The 15,760-nt window shown below is 35.5% G+C and overlaps 2 protein-coding genes across 2 annotated transcripts; one reads left to right on the top strand and one right to left on the bottom strand.

Annotated features, from left to right (window-relative positions):
• Window positions 1-924: 924 nt before the first annotated feature.
• On the top strand, window positions 925-5,513 carry LOC136819943 (Golgi-associated plant pathogenesis-related protein 1-like). Its single transcript, XM_067076182.1, has 6 exons — window positions 925-1,070; window positions 2,566-2,601; window positions 3,348-3,585; window positions 3,764-3,873; window positions 4,489-4,638; window positions 5,071-5,513. The coding sequence occupies exons 1-6, from the start codon at window positions 1,019-1,021 to the stop codon at window positions 5,241-5,243; spliced, it is 759 nt and encodes a 252-aa protein (XP_066932283.1). The 5' UTR covers window positions 925-1,018; the 3' UTR covers window positions 5,244-5,513.
• Window positions 5,514-10,544: 5,031 nt separating this feature from the next.
• LOC136820072 (uncharacterized) lies at window positions 10,545-15,549 on the bottom strand. Its single transcript, XM_067076311.1, has 4 exons — window positions 15,269-15,549; window positions 12,260-12,283; window positions 11,676-11,702; window positions 10,545-11,282 (listed from the first exon to the last, which is right to left on the bottom strand). Exons 1-4 carry the CDS (start codon window positions 15,327-15,329, stop codon window positions 10,645-10,647), a joined length of 750 nt encoding a protein of 249 aa, XP_066932412.1. The 5' UTR covers window positions 15,330-15,549; the 3' UTR covers window positions 10,545-10,644.
• Between the last annotated feature and the right edge of the window lie 211 nt (window positions 15,550-15,760).

The raw sequence follows: 15,760 nt of genomic DNA, 5'->3' as shown, positions 1-15,760 counted from the left end.
ATATTTTTAAATTGTCTGCAAAGAATTGAACTATTTCAAATATTTCGGAAAAATTTTCTAAATTGGTGAATCAAAAGTTATGACTATTTTTCTACGAGAAATTGGGATAAATTTCCGAAAATTTCTTTTTATTTTGGTTAAAGATACATCTCATAACGCAAAAAAAATCAAAATGTTTTTCCTTCGCCGAAAATAAGGTCTTCAAAGTTGAAATACTCTTCTTCGCAAAACTCTTCATTACGATTTTTAAATTTTCAGGTGGCCTAACAGAAAATGTATAACATGCCATAGTTGTGTTGGTTACATCAGGCAGAAATCTATATTTTATATGCCAATTATATGTGCCAAATATAAAAATTCACTATGGTCAGAGCCCTTAAACTTGAGTTCGCGTTAAATTAAGTTAAATATCGATACATAGATCTCTTCTTTTTAGGGGGCTAAAAATAGTCAAATTTAGCGAGGCCGTTCGAGCCTTCACAGGGGATTGTTACGAGAATCATCCATATATTCTAAGATTTTATATAATATTAAAAAATTGAAGAAAAATTTACAATCATAAATATTTTCATACATCTGGCTTCATATTTTTCCATTTCCTTTTTGCTAAGCAAAACTAAATAGCACCGCCCCAAGTTTAGAAAATATATGGCTGTGCAAAATATTGAACTTGCTGAAATCAATCCTAAAAGATTTAAGGAAATAGTTTGTTACCCATATGGCTAAAATTTACTTTATCTATTTTTCTTATATAGTTTAAAACATTTATTAACTTAAATATTTATCGCGTATTTTAAGGACCAGATTGTGTCATGAACCACGGAAATGCAGCCCCAAACATATGTGGATAAACACAACCCTGCTGTGAATTAGAATTTGCAAATGAACTAAAAGTAAAAGCAAAATATTTTTCCTTTAAAAGTCTCAAAATATTAACAGATTCGCTATAAAAGTAGGGACGTTTTAATTTTTTCTGGTAGTAAAATTTGACTTTGACGGAGAGTACTATTATTCCAAAATGGAGATCTTATATTTATCACTTTTTGCAAGTCTAATCGTCGTATTCTCAGGTTTGTAGTTAAGATAAGATTTACACGTTTTTTTAAGCAGAACATCCAAAATTTTTGAAGCCTTCGGATGTTCTTAAGATTTTTAGTCTTAAACCTAAAAATGTTCCTAAAATGTTCTTAAGTCCAGCATTTTTTGTGTATTTTTATCAATTTTCCTGAGAAAACAGGTGTTTTAGGGTCAACAAAGCCCTAAGATGTTCTTAACTTGTTCTCAATATTTTGGCCATCGTAGCTTTATGTTCTTAATTTGTTCTCATAAAAAGCGTGCAGTGGATTATGTTGAATTTAATACTTTTAATTACGAGGGCGGACTTATTATCTTATTTTTGAACTTGGTGGGGAACGGTACATAGGGGTTTTACCAATTAAATAGCTTTAAAGCGTCCCCGAAATTTATAGTTTTATTTTTGCATAAGCGTTCCTGTTTCAGAACAGATACATATTTAATATCAGGACAGTGTCTGTCTATTGTTATATTGTGCTGAAATAACAGTGCCGTAGCAACTGGGGGGGCAAGGGGGGGGGCTATGCCCCCCCCCCCCCAATAATTTTTTTTCAAAATTTTTTCAAAAATGGTTATTTTGCAAAATGCAAAGTTTTTCTTTTTTAATTTGTCATAATTGTCTTTTATGTGCATGTTTTTAGTGTTTTTTTAAGCAATCTAGAGCTCAAATTTTCAAAATTTCCCCCCTCGGGCCAAACCATGGTTGGCCCTCACGGTGTCACTAAACTTCAGCCCCCCCCCCCCCCCCAATATGAAAATGCTTCCTACGGCACTGAATAAGTCAAAAAATGTTTTTCTTTTCCCCTTTCTGACCAATCTTGCTCCGCATCCGTGCCAATGTGTAAAAGCTTATAAATTAAGATTGATGAGTAAACAAACGATATCACTCTTATTTAAAAACAAAATCTTTAATTAAAAACCGGGTGGTATATCCAATTTAATTAAATATCACATGCTAATGAACATGAGAATTTTAATAATAAAAGTACAAACCAAAGTGTCCACCCGGAGAGTAAATTTTACGAAAAACTGAATATACATCTTACCAAAGCTGTATACCGCTTTACAAAAAGGGCAGAAACTTACTTATATTTATTTGGTTAAATAACTTTTGGCGCACATTTGTATTCTCCATGATGAACATTTTACGTATACAAATATTTGCAATTTTGCTATTCGTACTCACAGGTTAGTAAAAAAGATCCATTTTGTTGGATTATAGAGAGGGATTGGATCCTGTTAAGATGAAATTCCATATCTTTTTGGTACACGAGGATTCTATCATTTTCGAAATTATATAGTTCATGAACTTTAAGATAGCAAAACAGCTATAAGTTTGAGTATTCTATCCAGTGAAAACTCAAGTGTCATTTTTTCCTGGTATGACGTTTAGGGTTATATTCTTACCGTGTGGAATTTTTGATTGATTTATTTTCCCCAGTACACTAAATATTGGAGATAACTCATTTTTCCAATTTTTTCTTCTCTTAGAAGCAATAGAAACATCACTCACTCCCGGAGAAGTTGGTAAGTGAAATATTTACTTATTTTTCTTTGCTTAACTTTCACACGACATTCACATGGTCCCCCATCTCCCGATTTCAGTATTTATTGAGTTCCTGGCTATTTCCAGATTCAACGATGATAGTGGGGTCCGGGGACGAATTCTTATCTTGCAAAAATGTTTAGAAATCTTCTGTCTGAAGATATTTATGAGTGAAGGTAGTCTATCGCCGTATTTCCCTAATTTTTGTTGACGTTGAGTCTACAATCATGGTCGAAATCTATTGATAATTAAGCTTATTTCCTCGTTTTTCGAAATTTGGAGTTCGGGCGTGAAAGTGGATTTTGGGCCATCTCTCAAATTTAATCGGATATTTCAATTTGGCTCGGGTTTATAAACCTCCAGGCTATATTATGAGCCTTATTGGACCATTTAAGTCTTAAGTCTCAAGTTAAAAACTCAGAGTTAAAACTCTACCTACTTTAGAGCACTTTTGCTTCTTTTTTTTTTTGGATTGTGGTTTCAAAACTTCCCGGTGGATTTCCCATTTTTCTCAAATATTACAACCATGATTGTAGTGAGGTAAGCTAAGAGCTCTGTGAAAATTTTGGTGCCATAGCTAAACCTGTCCAAATGGTTTGGTTACTAGACGTCGCCTGCGTTTTATATACGCAAGTGAACGGAATGAAAAATCCCGGTTTTTGGTTAAGTTCTCGGTAAAAGCCACCCTGGTAACCATTTTGAAATTCTATTAATATTGCATCTCCAGAAATATGTACTGGTGCACATAACAAGCTCCGACGGCTGCACAAGAACACACCTAGCTTGGAATGGGATGACTCGTTAGCCGCTGCGGCACAAAGATACGCCGAAAAGCTAGTGGAAATAAATCGAAAATCATCGACCAATCAGTTGATTCATGAACACCCAACGCATGGCATGGGAGAGAACTTATATTGGCAGGATAACAGGAAGAAAGGAACATGCGCTGATGCTAGTCTAGCTTGGTAAGAATCCAATATATTTGACCAATTTAGTCCGAGACCGGTCTAGGTTGACGACTCTGACTCAGTAAAGGATGAATCAAATCGGTGTGTGTTCCATTGCAGCACCTACTACTACTGAAACCACATTGTCCACATTCTACCACCCAAATTATTTACTTAATCATTTTTCACATGTCAGGTATAATGAGATTAACGACTACAGCTACGCACTTGGTGATACTAAGAATGGAATGCCAGTCGGTCATTTTACTCAATTAGTATGGAAGAAAACTTTGAAATTCGGTGTAGGTAAGGACCACTATTTCAATGATTTTTATAATAAAAAAATCTCTGTACTCAAACTCCTCGTACATGCTTTTTTTTATAAGAACTTTATAAGAATGTCTATGATGAAAATGGCCAAAAAATTAAGAATATGGTAAGAATATCACCATCATGGAATTTAGCAACTGAACCTAAGAATGCCATTTTAAATGCATTTTAACCTGCAGATTTCCAATTTCGATCGTAACCTAAGAATACCGTAAGAATATTTGTGGATGATTTTCGCCAAAAAGTTAAGAATATCCATGATGAAATGAAAAAACACCATTTTTATTAAAAAAAAAGCGTGTAACCTTGGAGACGGAGAGCCATTGCGAATATTAGAAGAGACGAGTTAGCTCACACTATTGACCACTTAGCAATATATCCAAGTTCCAAGAAAACATTCAAAATTTTTAAAGCTTTTGTGTTGAGTTAAAAATGTTAAAAATGTTCTCAAATTGTTCTTAATCTTTTGTAAGAATCTTTCGTGTTTAGATTCCATAGTGCATGAAGCCTGAGCATGCTATTAATATTTCCGACATTATGCTCTTTTTTATAGTTTGTTCTTATAAAAAAAGCTACTCTCTTTCTTTTCAGGTATCGCTACAATGAAATCACGAAAATACAGTGAATACGGTAACACTGAGACGTTTATAGTGGCCAAATATTCACCGAAAGGCAATTTTTATATGACTGGCAAGAAATTGAGGGATTATACTGCTAACGTTCAACCAAGAAAAGCCGGATGTGAGTTAAAGTTTATCTTGAAAGTTATTTGATTTCAGAAATTTTCGTGATTTTTGCGAAATTAAATAGTCATGAAAAAAATCGACCGAAGTTGAATTTCCACAAAAAAAAGATCAAAAATACTTTGATAAAACGAGAAAAAAAAACTAAATGAAAAACTAGGAAAACATTTAATCTATTCTCGTGATATGCGAAATTGAATTCCGCGAAATACGAAAAATATGGACTAAAAATAAAATATGGACTGACTCGCAAATTTTAATGGCTGCAAAAATTTCTGATATTAAAGTTATATTTCTTTTATTCCTTTTTATTTAAAATAACTCTATAATTCTATGAATTTCTAATGGCTAAATATGGGCCAATCCATAAAGTTTTATGTTGGGCTTTCGTCTGTTAACATTTTTTAAAAGCAACATTTCTAATTTTTAGCTGTCACACCAACGGTTGAGGAACTGGACCCGACTTTAAAACAAGCATGTGAAAACGGTTATGGAGATGGTCAATGCCATGACTTTTTGAATGATTGGGGTTACACATGTCATGGAGATGAATTTGAAAGTTATTTCAAAGAAAATTGTTACAAAGCTTGTGGATATTGTTAAAATAGACATACATTTAGCCTGTAACATTTTATTGGCTATAATACTCTTATAAGAACCTAATAAAAGGCTCCCGCTTTTTGTGTTTGTGTGCCTATTTTGATCTATAATTACCTTTATACGTTTGAGGTATTTAAAGGTACAATATCCAACCCTTCCCGGCAATTAGGATCCCCTACGTTTATTAAAATTAGAAGCTTTTTCCAACCTTTCCCCTTTCATTAGGCATCTGAGAGTACACCAGGCCTGAAAAATAGTTTTTAGAGAAAAGCTTATTTTTATGCTAAATTTATCAATCTTGAAATAAGTAGGAGATCGGCCTTTTTCCAATCTCGCTTCTTAATATTCATAAATATTGAAATATTACTTGATAAGAACGAATTTTTGAAGAAAATCAAAGAAAATTGATTTTTGAGATGTGTTGCTTAGGAAATCAGTTATTCATTGTATTTTTTTTCATCGTATATGTTAATTTTATAGGTATGCCCATGTAATCATTATATTTAAAAAAATTAATAACCTAAAATAAACGTAATACAGTAACAAATTAGATATTATTGAATTACGGTTTAGAACGATATAATTTGACATAGAAAAGAAATTTGTACTTGAATGAAATGTGTCAATTTTAATGACACCTTACTGTCAGTGAGCTTCGATTGTCAATATAGTATGTATATAACTTCAAGAAGAACAAATATTTTGTTTAAAAAAAGTCATGAAAACCATCTCACAAAAACATATTAACAATCAATTGACCGCTATTTTTGCAAGTATCTTTGTATTTTTGGTACATTCTGAGACGAATTTTTTGGAAGGTAGTGGTCGTGGTGACTCAGTGGTAGATGGTGGTGACTTGGTAGACAGTGGTGGTGGAGACTCGGTGGAAAGTGGTGGTGACTCGATAGACAGTGGTGGTGGAGACTCGGTGGAAAGTGGTGGTGACTCGGTGGTGGACTTCAAACAATGGGCTGCAGACAATGTTGATCACAATTTAAGAATTTTGACTGGAAAGGGGTTTCCATGTCATCTCACGAAACAAAAACGAACAAAGCCATCAAACGTTTGAAGAAGAATGAAAACATAAAGCTTAAAGGGTCTGTTCCAATCGTTTCTTATTTCAGTTCTCACGAACGTGGCTTGTCAAAATCAAAGTTCACCAAGATCAAAGATCTCTCAGAAGATTTCAAAGACGACGTCATGCATCAATACCAGGAGAAAACCATCGATCTTATTTGGAAAATGGCATGGCATTTATCAACTCAAGAGACTCCACGACCAAATTGGCAAGGATTTATGCAAACAGCAGCAATACCGGAAAATAGCGTTCCGTTCTCAAAGGCATTAACAAATTTCCTTCCTATAATCAACCTCAATTCATCAGATGAAACGTGCTTGTATTCAACACTACTTTTCGAAAAGGAGGAAGCAAAGAAACAGAATATAAAGGTACCCTGTATCACATTGGACCGACCACAATAGCAGAAAGCTATCGGGATCGTACAAGACAAGAATTTGGATATTGTCTGCCGACTTGGTGGGTTGAGCTTGATGAGCTTCCTAGGTAGTATTGGAAAATTGATGATGGGTTCTGGAATTGAGGAATTGTTTGAGGAGGTTTATTCTGAGGACACAGTGAAACACATGACTTCAGGAAAAGCATATACCAGATCGCTACGATTACTTAAAGTGCCCTTGTTGAACACCTTATCGAGATCATGGAAGACGAAGGGAATCTTCCACCCTTGGATGATTTCAAATCTTGCTATTCAAAACTTCTAGAGGGGACCCTAACAACTAAAGATCTGCTTGAGTTCTCCGATGGAAAAAACGCAAAATCCTTCGACCAAGAAATGAAAAAATTGATCGATCATTTGAGGAAAAATTCGAGAACCAGCAAACTATGGATCCAGTATATCGAGTATGTTGACATAGTAAAAACCTACATAATAGCTGAACGAACATCCGATTGCAGTTTACATCTCAAGACACTATCAAAGACGCTGAACACATTCACTTTGCCAGGAGTGCAAGAATGTATATTCGGCAGATGGGAGATTTGTCAACAAAGTACCCTTATCTTTTCAATAAATTCTCTGCTGGTCACCACGCTGTTAGAAGATCAAATCGATACTGTGCTGGCTTGTGGTCTGATTTGGTCATCGAGCAGACTTAAATGCGATCGATCAAAAGTAGTGGTGGACTAACAAGAGGAAGAGGAATGGAAGAGAACGTCCGTCAGCTTTGGATTTCCAGTTTGAGTTACTCAGCAGTTGTCCATGAATCAATGACAACGTTGACTGGCGTCAAAGTTGAGAACAGCGAACAGCTTCAGGAAATAGGATGGACTACAAAGATTTGCTAAAGTTGTTCTGCTGGCTGAAGAAGAGAAATCCCTTCAACTTTGAAGATCAACACCTGCATTCTCTGTCATCAGGTGTCGTTCCAATCACTGGTCAAGACAATGTTAAATGCGATGAATCAGAATAAGTAGGCAAGATGATCCAGGAAAGACTTGATGACAAAAAATTTACAGAGGCGAAAGTCAAGCGAAAAAATGAAGCGAAGTCTTTGGCTGTCATCCAAAACATGGTCGATGTTGACAACGAACCAATTTCCGTGGGTTTTACAAGTCTCTTCGCAAGACTGGCAGCTGTCGCTCAAAGAGAAGAAGACGTTGAACGATACTTCGAATGCGAACTAACGCAATTCCCGGAGAGTCTTTTCAACTGGGCTCATGCGAAAACCGGATAAAGCCTCCCTTCGAAAGATCATGTTACCCTAACAAAGTTTTTTTCATCCAGCATCCAACGGTACGCATGTCATAGATGGTGGTGCTATTTTACACAGAGTCAGTTGGAAGAAGGGTACCAAATTTAGTGAAGTTGCGGAAAATCATGTTCGCTATGTCAGAATCAACTACGGCAACTGCTACATTGTATTTGATGGCTACAACAATCCCTCTTCCATCAAAGCTAACGAGCACGAGCGGCGAACAAAAACACATGAATCTTGTCCAGATGTCGACATATATCATGCAAACGAATCGAAGTACAACCGAAAGCGTTTCCTTTCGAATTGGAGAAACAAACAACAACTGATAGCCCTTATCGCAGAGCATCGTGTTCTTGATGGTCAAAACGTCCACGTTTTAAAAGGTGATGATGATACGAAGATCGTTTCAACAGCTTTGGAGTTAGCAAAAAATGAAATTACGACTATTGTTGCTGATGACACTGATGTTGCTGTAATGCTAGCGTATCATTGGGCAGAAGATCTATTAATGTTCCTGTCAGAACGGGCGAAGAAATGTTGGGACATTGGTAACTGCCAAGAAAAGCTAGACGGAAACAAAGAGAATATATAATACATGTATATTTGAACGAGTTTTTTTTCAGACATTTTTTTCGGACATGTCCAATAATGAACTGTCCGAAAATAGGGTTGCCGGTGTCCGGATCGACGGGTCTTTTTTTGTTAACTCAGTACACCCTAGGGGACATCTGCTTGATGGGAATTTTGTCCAGGTTTTGGTGAAATTTAGACTAATTCTACTGGACTAATACCTAAAAGTACACCCTTTTACAAGGAGACCCACTGGGACCCCTTCCCACCTGGAAAAATTGGCCAAAATATCGTCCCCAGTTGGAAATTATACTCTAATTTTTGCCCTCGCTTGAAATAATTAGATAAGCAAATCCTCACTGCAAAATGTTGTGCTATTCTTTTCCTCCCGTCTGAATTTCTACTTCGAAAACAATGGAATTCCAGCAATAAAAAATAAGGGAATATCAATCCCAATCGAATTTTTCTGCTTTTTTAATAATACAATACTAGCTGAAAGATTTCTACCGGGGCTGTGATAAGGAGGTGTAAAACTGCTCTGAGGGACTATAAATCTCTTCCGAGTTAAGGAAACATATATCAGATCATCTTGAAGAGCCAAAAAAACTCATCTTTTTTCAACTGAAGATGATTCGATGTTGGTCACATGCCTGGTTGGTTGTTATTTTACAGACCTGAATGTCAAATTAGCTCAAAGAATAATTTGGGTGATTGATTGATTTGGGATTTATTGTTTATTGGTGAAGTTTGGTACTTTACAGAACGGTCCTGTTTTCGTTACAAACTTTACTTTTCAACATGAAATTTTGACCATGTGCAAAATTACTAGTCCAATATATTTTTGACATTGAACTCTACAATTAACACTTAGAAATTTCAGCTCCAGATTAGGCAAGAAGGGCAAATTTGAATGTTTTTACGTCAAGTTGAGCTAATACAAAAAAAATATGAGTAAAGCTGGTGTCTGCCTTTTAGAAAGTCTTAAATCGGAGGTTTGTTATGATAAGTGTTGAGCCTTGAGAAAGACGTTTGATATGCGTTTTGTATAAGATTCGTATTTCTATAACATGATTTTTTCTACGTGACTGTAGTAATCAAATTTTTTTCTATTTCAGCCAAACGTAAACTTCCGAGCTACGATAAACTTCCAATATATAAAAGTTTTTATGGTTGAATATTTTTTCGCGAAATATAAGTTTTACAACGATTGATAACGAAAAATCAATTTTTCAACGTGTTTTATTAAAAGGGAAATCTGCAAATATTTCTGAATTTATCCCCTGTAAATTGAATATAGAAAACATCATGTATCGGATGCACGAATCCTATGGAATGTTGATGGTCAAAAAAAACTTTGCATACGGTTAATGAGAATATATTTCAAGCTTATACATTTTCTGAATAATATTTATACCTCTAGCTTATAATAATTCTTTACATTTCTACTTTTTAAATAAAATAATTTGGAAAGATAAATAATACAGAAATTGTGGTTATACGATAATTGTGAAACTGACTTTCAGGATCGAATAGAAAGGCACCCGAAAGAATAAAATTATAGTTGGTCCTTATAGTCAGAATTTTCAAAAAGGACTTATTTAGATTCGGATTCGACCGTAGTGCAAAGTTACCGAATAGAAGTTTTAGATGTTTTGTTAAGTTACGCAACTTCAACCATTATGGAAGCAAACGTTCGAATCTGTATAGTTGATACCTTACGCAAATCGAACGTTTGCTTCCATAATGGCGGAAGTAACGTAAGTTAACAAAACATGAGAAACCTCTATATGGTAACGCTGAGCAAGATCGTGGGTGCAATCCCCGGTCTCTGATCATACCAAAGACTTTGCTGCTTAGTACAAAATGGTGGTAATTATTGGTGGTAATAATAAACCACTTTAAGCAAAACTTCCTATGGCCAAAATTGTTATAACGATTAGAATAATAACAACAAGAATGTTTAAAATACGGCTGTGTTAAAAATTTTACTGATAACTTTTTAATACTCTATAAGCCTTACAAAAACCAGTTAATCGGTTAATTTTTAGTTCTGCAGTTTTTAACCAGACAAATCAGGGACACAGAATTCACAATATTGTTGACAATTTCTCACGAAATCAAAATCTTCATCAGACTGGCAAGACCCACGTTTGATAAATTGGAGGCTGCACGTGTTATAGGGTGCCTTGTTCACGCATTGCTCACCGTCCTTGGCAATTCTTTCCAAGTCTTCCTTCTTCCAGTTGTCCCAAGGGTATGGTTCACTTCCGCCAGTCTTTGACACAGCTCGGCTACTATCTTTAATTGTAACTCTTTTGTTTTCAGCATCATTATTCTTTGTTTTGATGACGTCATCACCGAAGAGGTCAGGGACACAGAATTCACAATATTGTTGGCAGTTTTCGAAGAAATCAAATCCACTTTCAGGGCTGCATGTACCGCGTTTGATGAATTCGAGGCTGCATTGATCATAGGGGACTTTATTGATGCATGATTCTTTTTTCGTGGTAGAGCCCCCGTCTTTCTTTGATTTCCATGCAGGCATTCCAATTCTAGTTTTTTCGACATCGTTGTTGTTATGTTGGTTCCTATGGTGATTTAGAGTGTTTTCTTTTTTCTGCAAAGCTGCCAAGGCGTGCATAATGTCGTTTGAGCTTGGTGCATTTTCTTCAAATGAGTCCTGCGGCGTGACGACTTCTGTGGGGAAAAATGAGAAAGAGTTATTTTATTTACATTCATTTGGCTTTTCTATTTTAAACAATGTAAGGAAAGGCATTGGTGAGTTTTTCCAATTAAACCTGCATTCCATCTGGAAATTCTAATTATCAACCAAATTAATCCCAAGAAATCAGGAAACCTCTGATAGTGAAATTTTGTAGAAGAAAAGGTAGCATTTTAAGGTGTTTTAGTTCGAAAAATGTACACCTAAAATTTCGAATCGACACAATATTGGTGTCTTGGAAAAGAAGACTAAGCTCTGAAGTCAAGTTTTTTCCTTGCAATACTTAATAATTAAGCTACAATACTTCAAGTGTGCACAATTCTTCTAGTTCAGACATAAAGACAAAAATTGATGCAACCATAACATACCTACTCTCCCATCGTTTGAGAACATAACTGAAATGAAAAAGAAATAGATTCTGAATAAAACATTCTGCAAGTTGTTATTCTTTCAACCTTCGTATCATCGTTGAATTTTGTTCCTTTTATAAGGGTTACAATATCCTAAAAAATGTTGATCGAAATTTGGGAAACAATCTTTCTAAGGGCTTCAAAAAGGTCCGAATTTGAGAAATTACTTTTAACACCCCTGTGTCACAGACCCGGTGGACCCCCCACCCCGGTGGAAAAATAGGCCAAAAAATCGTCCCCGGTGGGAAAAATATCCTACAATTTCAACCCCACTGCGAAATTGCTCTATGATTTTATCCCCATTGAAAACTGAATGTAAAAAATTGCACTCCAAAACCATCCCCACTGGAATTTTCGAGCTGGAAACAATAGATTTTCTATCCCCATTGGCATTTTGATTGAAATTTTCATCCCCACTGAGGGAAAAAGTTAGGGAAAAAGTTCTACCGGGGCACTGAGACAGGGGTGTCTTTTATAAATTACTTTTGTTCATAGGGCATAATATACTTGAAAACAAATTATGAAGTTATACAAATACTTACAATTATGTCCAAACGCTCTTGCATCTAAAAGAAATAGAAAACAAAAACTTGAACTCTTGGATGATAAGTATAAGTTTGCCCGCAAAAACTTCGTGAAAAGAATAATCCTCGTAACCTAATTTCTTACTTTAACTTGTAAGGCTTTAAAATGTCCTTAGCTTGGTCATCGAAGCCTTATACTCGTAACACCCCTGTGTGACAGACCCGCTGGGACCCCAGCCATACCGAAAAATATAGCCAAAGTTTTGTCTCCGATGGGAAAAATACCCTACAATTTCAGCCTCACTGAGAAATTGACTTTGATTTCATTCCCATTCGAAATTCAATGCAAAAATTAGCGGTCCAAAACCATCCCCACTGGATATCTTAAGTTCGGGAACAATAGAATTTCTATCCCCATTGGGATTTCGATTTTATCCCCACTGCGGGGAAATGTTCCACCGGGGCTGTGAGACAGAGGTGTTCTTACGTAGTATATTGTCATAAAAAAAACGTTTAGTAGTATGTGACTTAATTCTAAACCTAAGCTGTTTTCTTGCAAGGGTGAACATTATCCACCGGTAAACTTTTTTTTAAACAAACTATTTAAGAACATAAGGCTTCGATGGCCAAAATGTTAAGAACAAGTTAAGAACGTTTTAAGGCTTTGGAAACGCTAAAATACCCAATTTCTTAGGAAAATGGACAAAAATGCTCAAAAAATAGTGAATATAAGAACATGTTAAGAACATTTTGAGGCTTAAACCAAAAAAAAGCTAAGAACATCTGAAGGTTTCAAAGAGTTTCGATTTTTTAATATAAAAACATGTAAAAGAAACACCCTTGTCTCAGTGACACGTAATAGCATACCAATAAATATGGAAATTATTTGACTTAACTGATTCTTAAAAATCTACATTCTATTCATTAAAGCTATCCACAGTAGGATTGGTTTCTAAGTCGAAGAAGGTGTTTTTTATTTGTTGATAATTTTTAGCTAGTTTTTCCAGGTGGTTACTATAGTGTCTGTGAGACTGGAGTGTACTGAATGACCTAATTCCGGTAATACCGTTTTTTTTTTTGGAATGCCTAGTAATTTCTATAACAGCAAGTACACGTTTTTCGATATAAGAACAAACTATATAAGAACATAGAGTTTCGATGGCAAAAATGTTAAGAACAAGTTAAGAACATTTAAGGCTCTGCAGACCCTAAAAACACAATTTCTTATGAAAATGGGCAAAAACATTTTTAGGCTTGAAACTCAAAAAATTAAGAACATCCGAAGGCTTTAAAAATTTTGGATGTTCTGATAAAAAAACGTGTATGGGTATCGTTATATCTTATTTGAGTTATTTCTGAATAATTTTGACACTGACATATGAATATCGTTATAAAGCAAAAAAAAACCTGATCCTCTTTGTATATGTTATATTTTTGACATACAAATATTACATAACACTTTGACAAGTAATCAGCCTTAATCTGTTTTATGGTTTCATTGGTATAACTTTTGACTTTGACTTATCAAAAGTTTTGTCACGACTTGCTGAAATCTTAATGACTCGCTTTAGATTTGCGATACGATACCTGATTAGAAAAAACCGCAAAAATAGTCTCCTTTTTGAAACTCCGCACTACTGGATTGTTGAGCCTTAAATCCCCATTTATTTAAAATAAGGGATCTCCAATTCCCACTTAGTACTTAATTTTTCATTTTACCGTAAATCATTCCCGCCGAGACAGATGTTCCCCATAGAAAGAAGTATTGTAATTTACACCCTTTCCAAAACGGTTTACGTAATCCCTACACCCCATTCTCACAGACCCGGTGGGACCCCTCTCACTGGAAAATTACCCAGTCATAAAAACATAGTAATAATAATCCCTATCGAGTTTTTCCTACCGGGTCTGTGAGAAGGGTATGAATCCTATACCGTAACAAATCTGATGGGATGGTGGTACTATGGTTGCCGACCGACTTTCAACCCTCGGACCCTCAGTGGAACTAAAAAAAGGAGTGACCCTCCTTGGAGCTCATTTGAAGTTTTCCCAAAGTGGGACAGATATTTAATTTTCTGATTTTTTCGATCCTTACAGTATGTTGCCAAGTTGCCGAGGACTCTTATGGGAAGCACACACTCGTATTCTTCACTTTCCTAAGTGGAGGAGGGGGGCTACCCCGGTAACCAAAGATCGACATCTGAGGTGTGTCAGTGTAAGATCTCTTATACTTTGCTCCCCAAGGGAAATTGTGAATTAATGTTCAAGACGCTTTCGGGATTTAACACTTTGTCTGGCTGCTGGAAGGTGTCACGCTAAGTATAGTACAAGAACAAGATATAAACAACGCTACTGGCTTGTTTGTTCAATTTCATTATCCCAACGTTATCCAAATTTTAGTCAGACTCCCGGGCGTACTAGGTTTGCAAGATTACGGGTATGTCCAAAAGTTCGAAAATCGACCTTTGATAGACTGAATTTCGACATTCTTGCGATCCATTGAGAGACTATTTCCCCAAAATTTCAGCCAAAATTTTAAAATCTTAGTCCAAATTTCAAAAACCTATGACCCCTTATGGGTGTTCATTTTCATTTTCGTAATTTTGGAGCCCTCACAGATACTCAATTGCATTTTAATGGTTTTTGTACCTTTTTGAGGGGCTTTTAAGAGTGTGAAAAAGGGACCGCACATTACCGGCACCCATTTTGAGTACCTCCCAATGATCTGTCAAGCCAGAAGGGCTAGATCCGCGACCGTTATCGAAAAGTGAAGCAAGTTTTGGTAGGATTTCCTACCAAAAAAATCATGTGACAACAAGCAATCTCACTGGTTTGAGAGATGCAAAATAGCGTTTGCCGCCTACTATTTTTGATCTCGCACTCCGAAAATAATCAAAATGCTAAATCCTTATCCATCGGTAAGAAATTTAAAAAGTCAAATTTTTGCTTCACTTTGTGAATCAATCTGTGGTACCTCCCCCCGGGGGTCAGACTTCGAGTTATCAAGGGAGAAAGAAAAACACATACCTGCAATTTGGTTCAATGAAGCCAAAAATGTTAAAGTTACCACCAGAGCCATGCTACTCATCTTTATCTGCACTTAAAAATAACTGATTTATAGAATTTAATGGTATATCTATGGTGGTATCTAAAGCTGCTTTATTGTAAGTACTTTATCTTTGTCTAGTTTCGATTGCGTTCTGTGTTCGTATGAATACCTTAACTTGTTCTAGAGCCCTTTATATAGCAAACAAGGTTTTGTTGGAAAGTCTTTTATTTAGCGTGACGCAGAATTATGTCAAGACATTTTAAGTATGTTTTGAAATGACAATAATTCCTTCAGTTCTAAAAAGAAACAATTGACATATGGGGTTCTTTTAATAATGTTTTAACTAAAAACAAACAATAGGAATTATAATTAAAGAAAAACTTTTTTGTGACTCTACAACTATAGAATGGGCCGTCAGTTTTGGAAAGTCTTCATATATTAAGTCAAATATTTTTCTCCTTAGTCCCCAG

Source organism: Clytia hemisphaerica, unplaced genomic scaffold (genome assembly GCF_902728285.1).
Source record: "Clytia hemisphaerica strain Z4C2 unplaced genomic scaffold, Clytia hemisphaerica genome assembly, whole genome shotgun sequence".
Classification (NCBI taxonomy): domain Eukaryota; kingdom Metazoa; phylum Cnidaria; class Hydrozoa; order Leptothecata; family Clytiidae; genus Clytia; species Clytia hemisphaerica.
The sequence above is the reverse complement of the archived record's forward strand: the minus strand, read 5'-3'. Positions and strand labels throughout refer to the sequence as shown.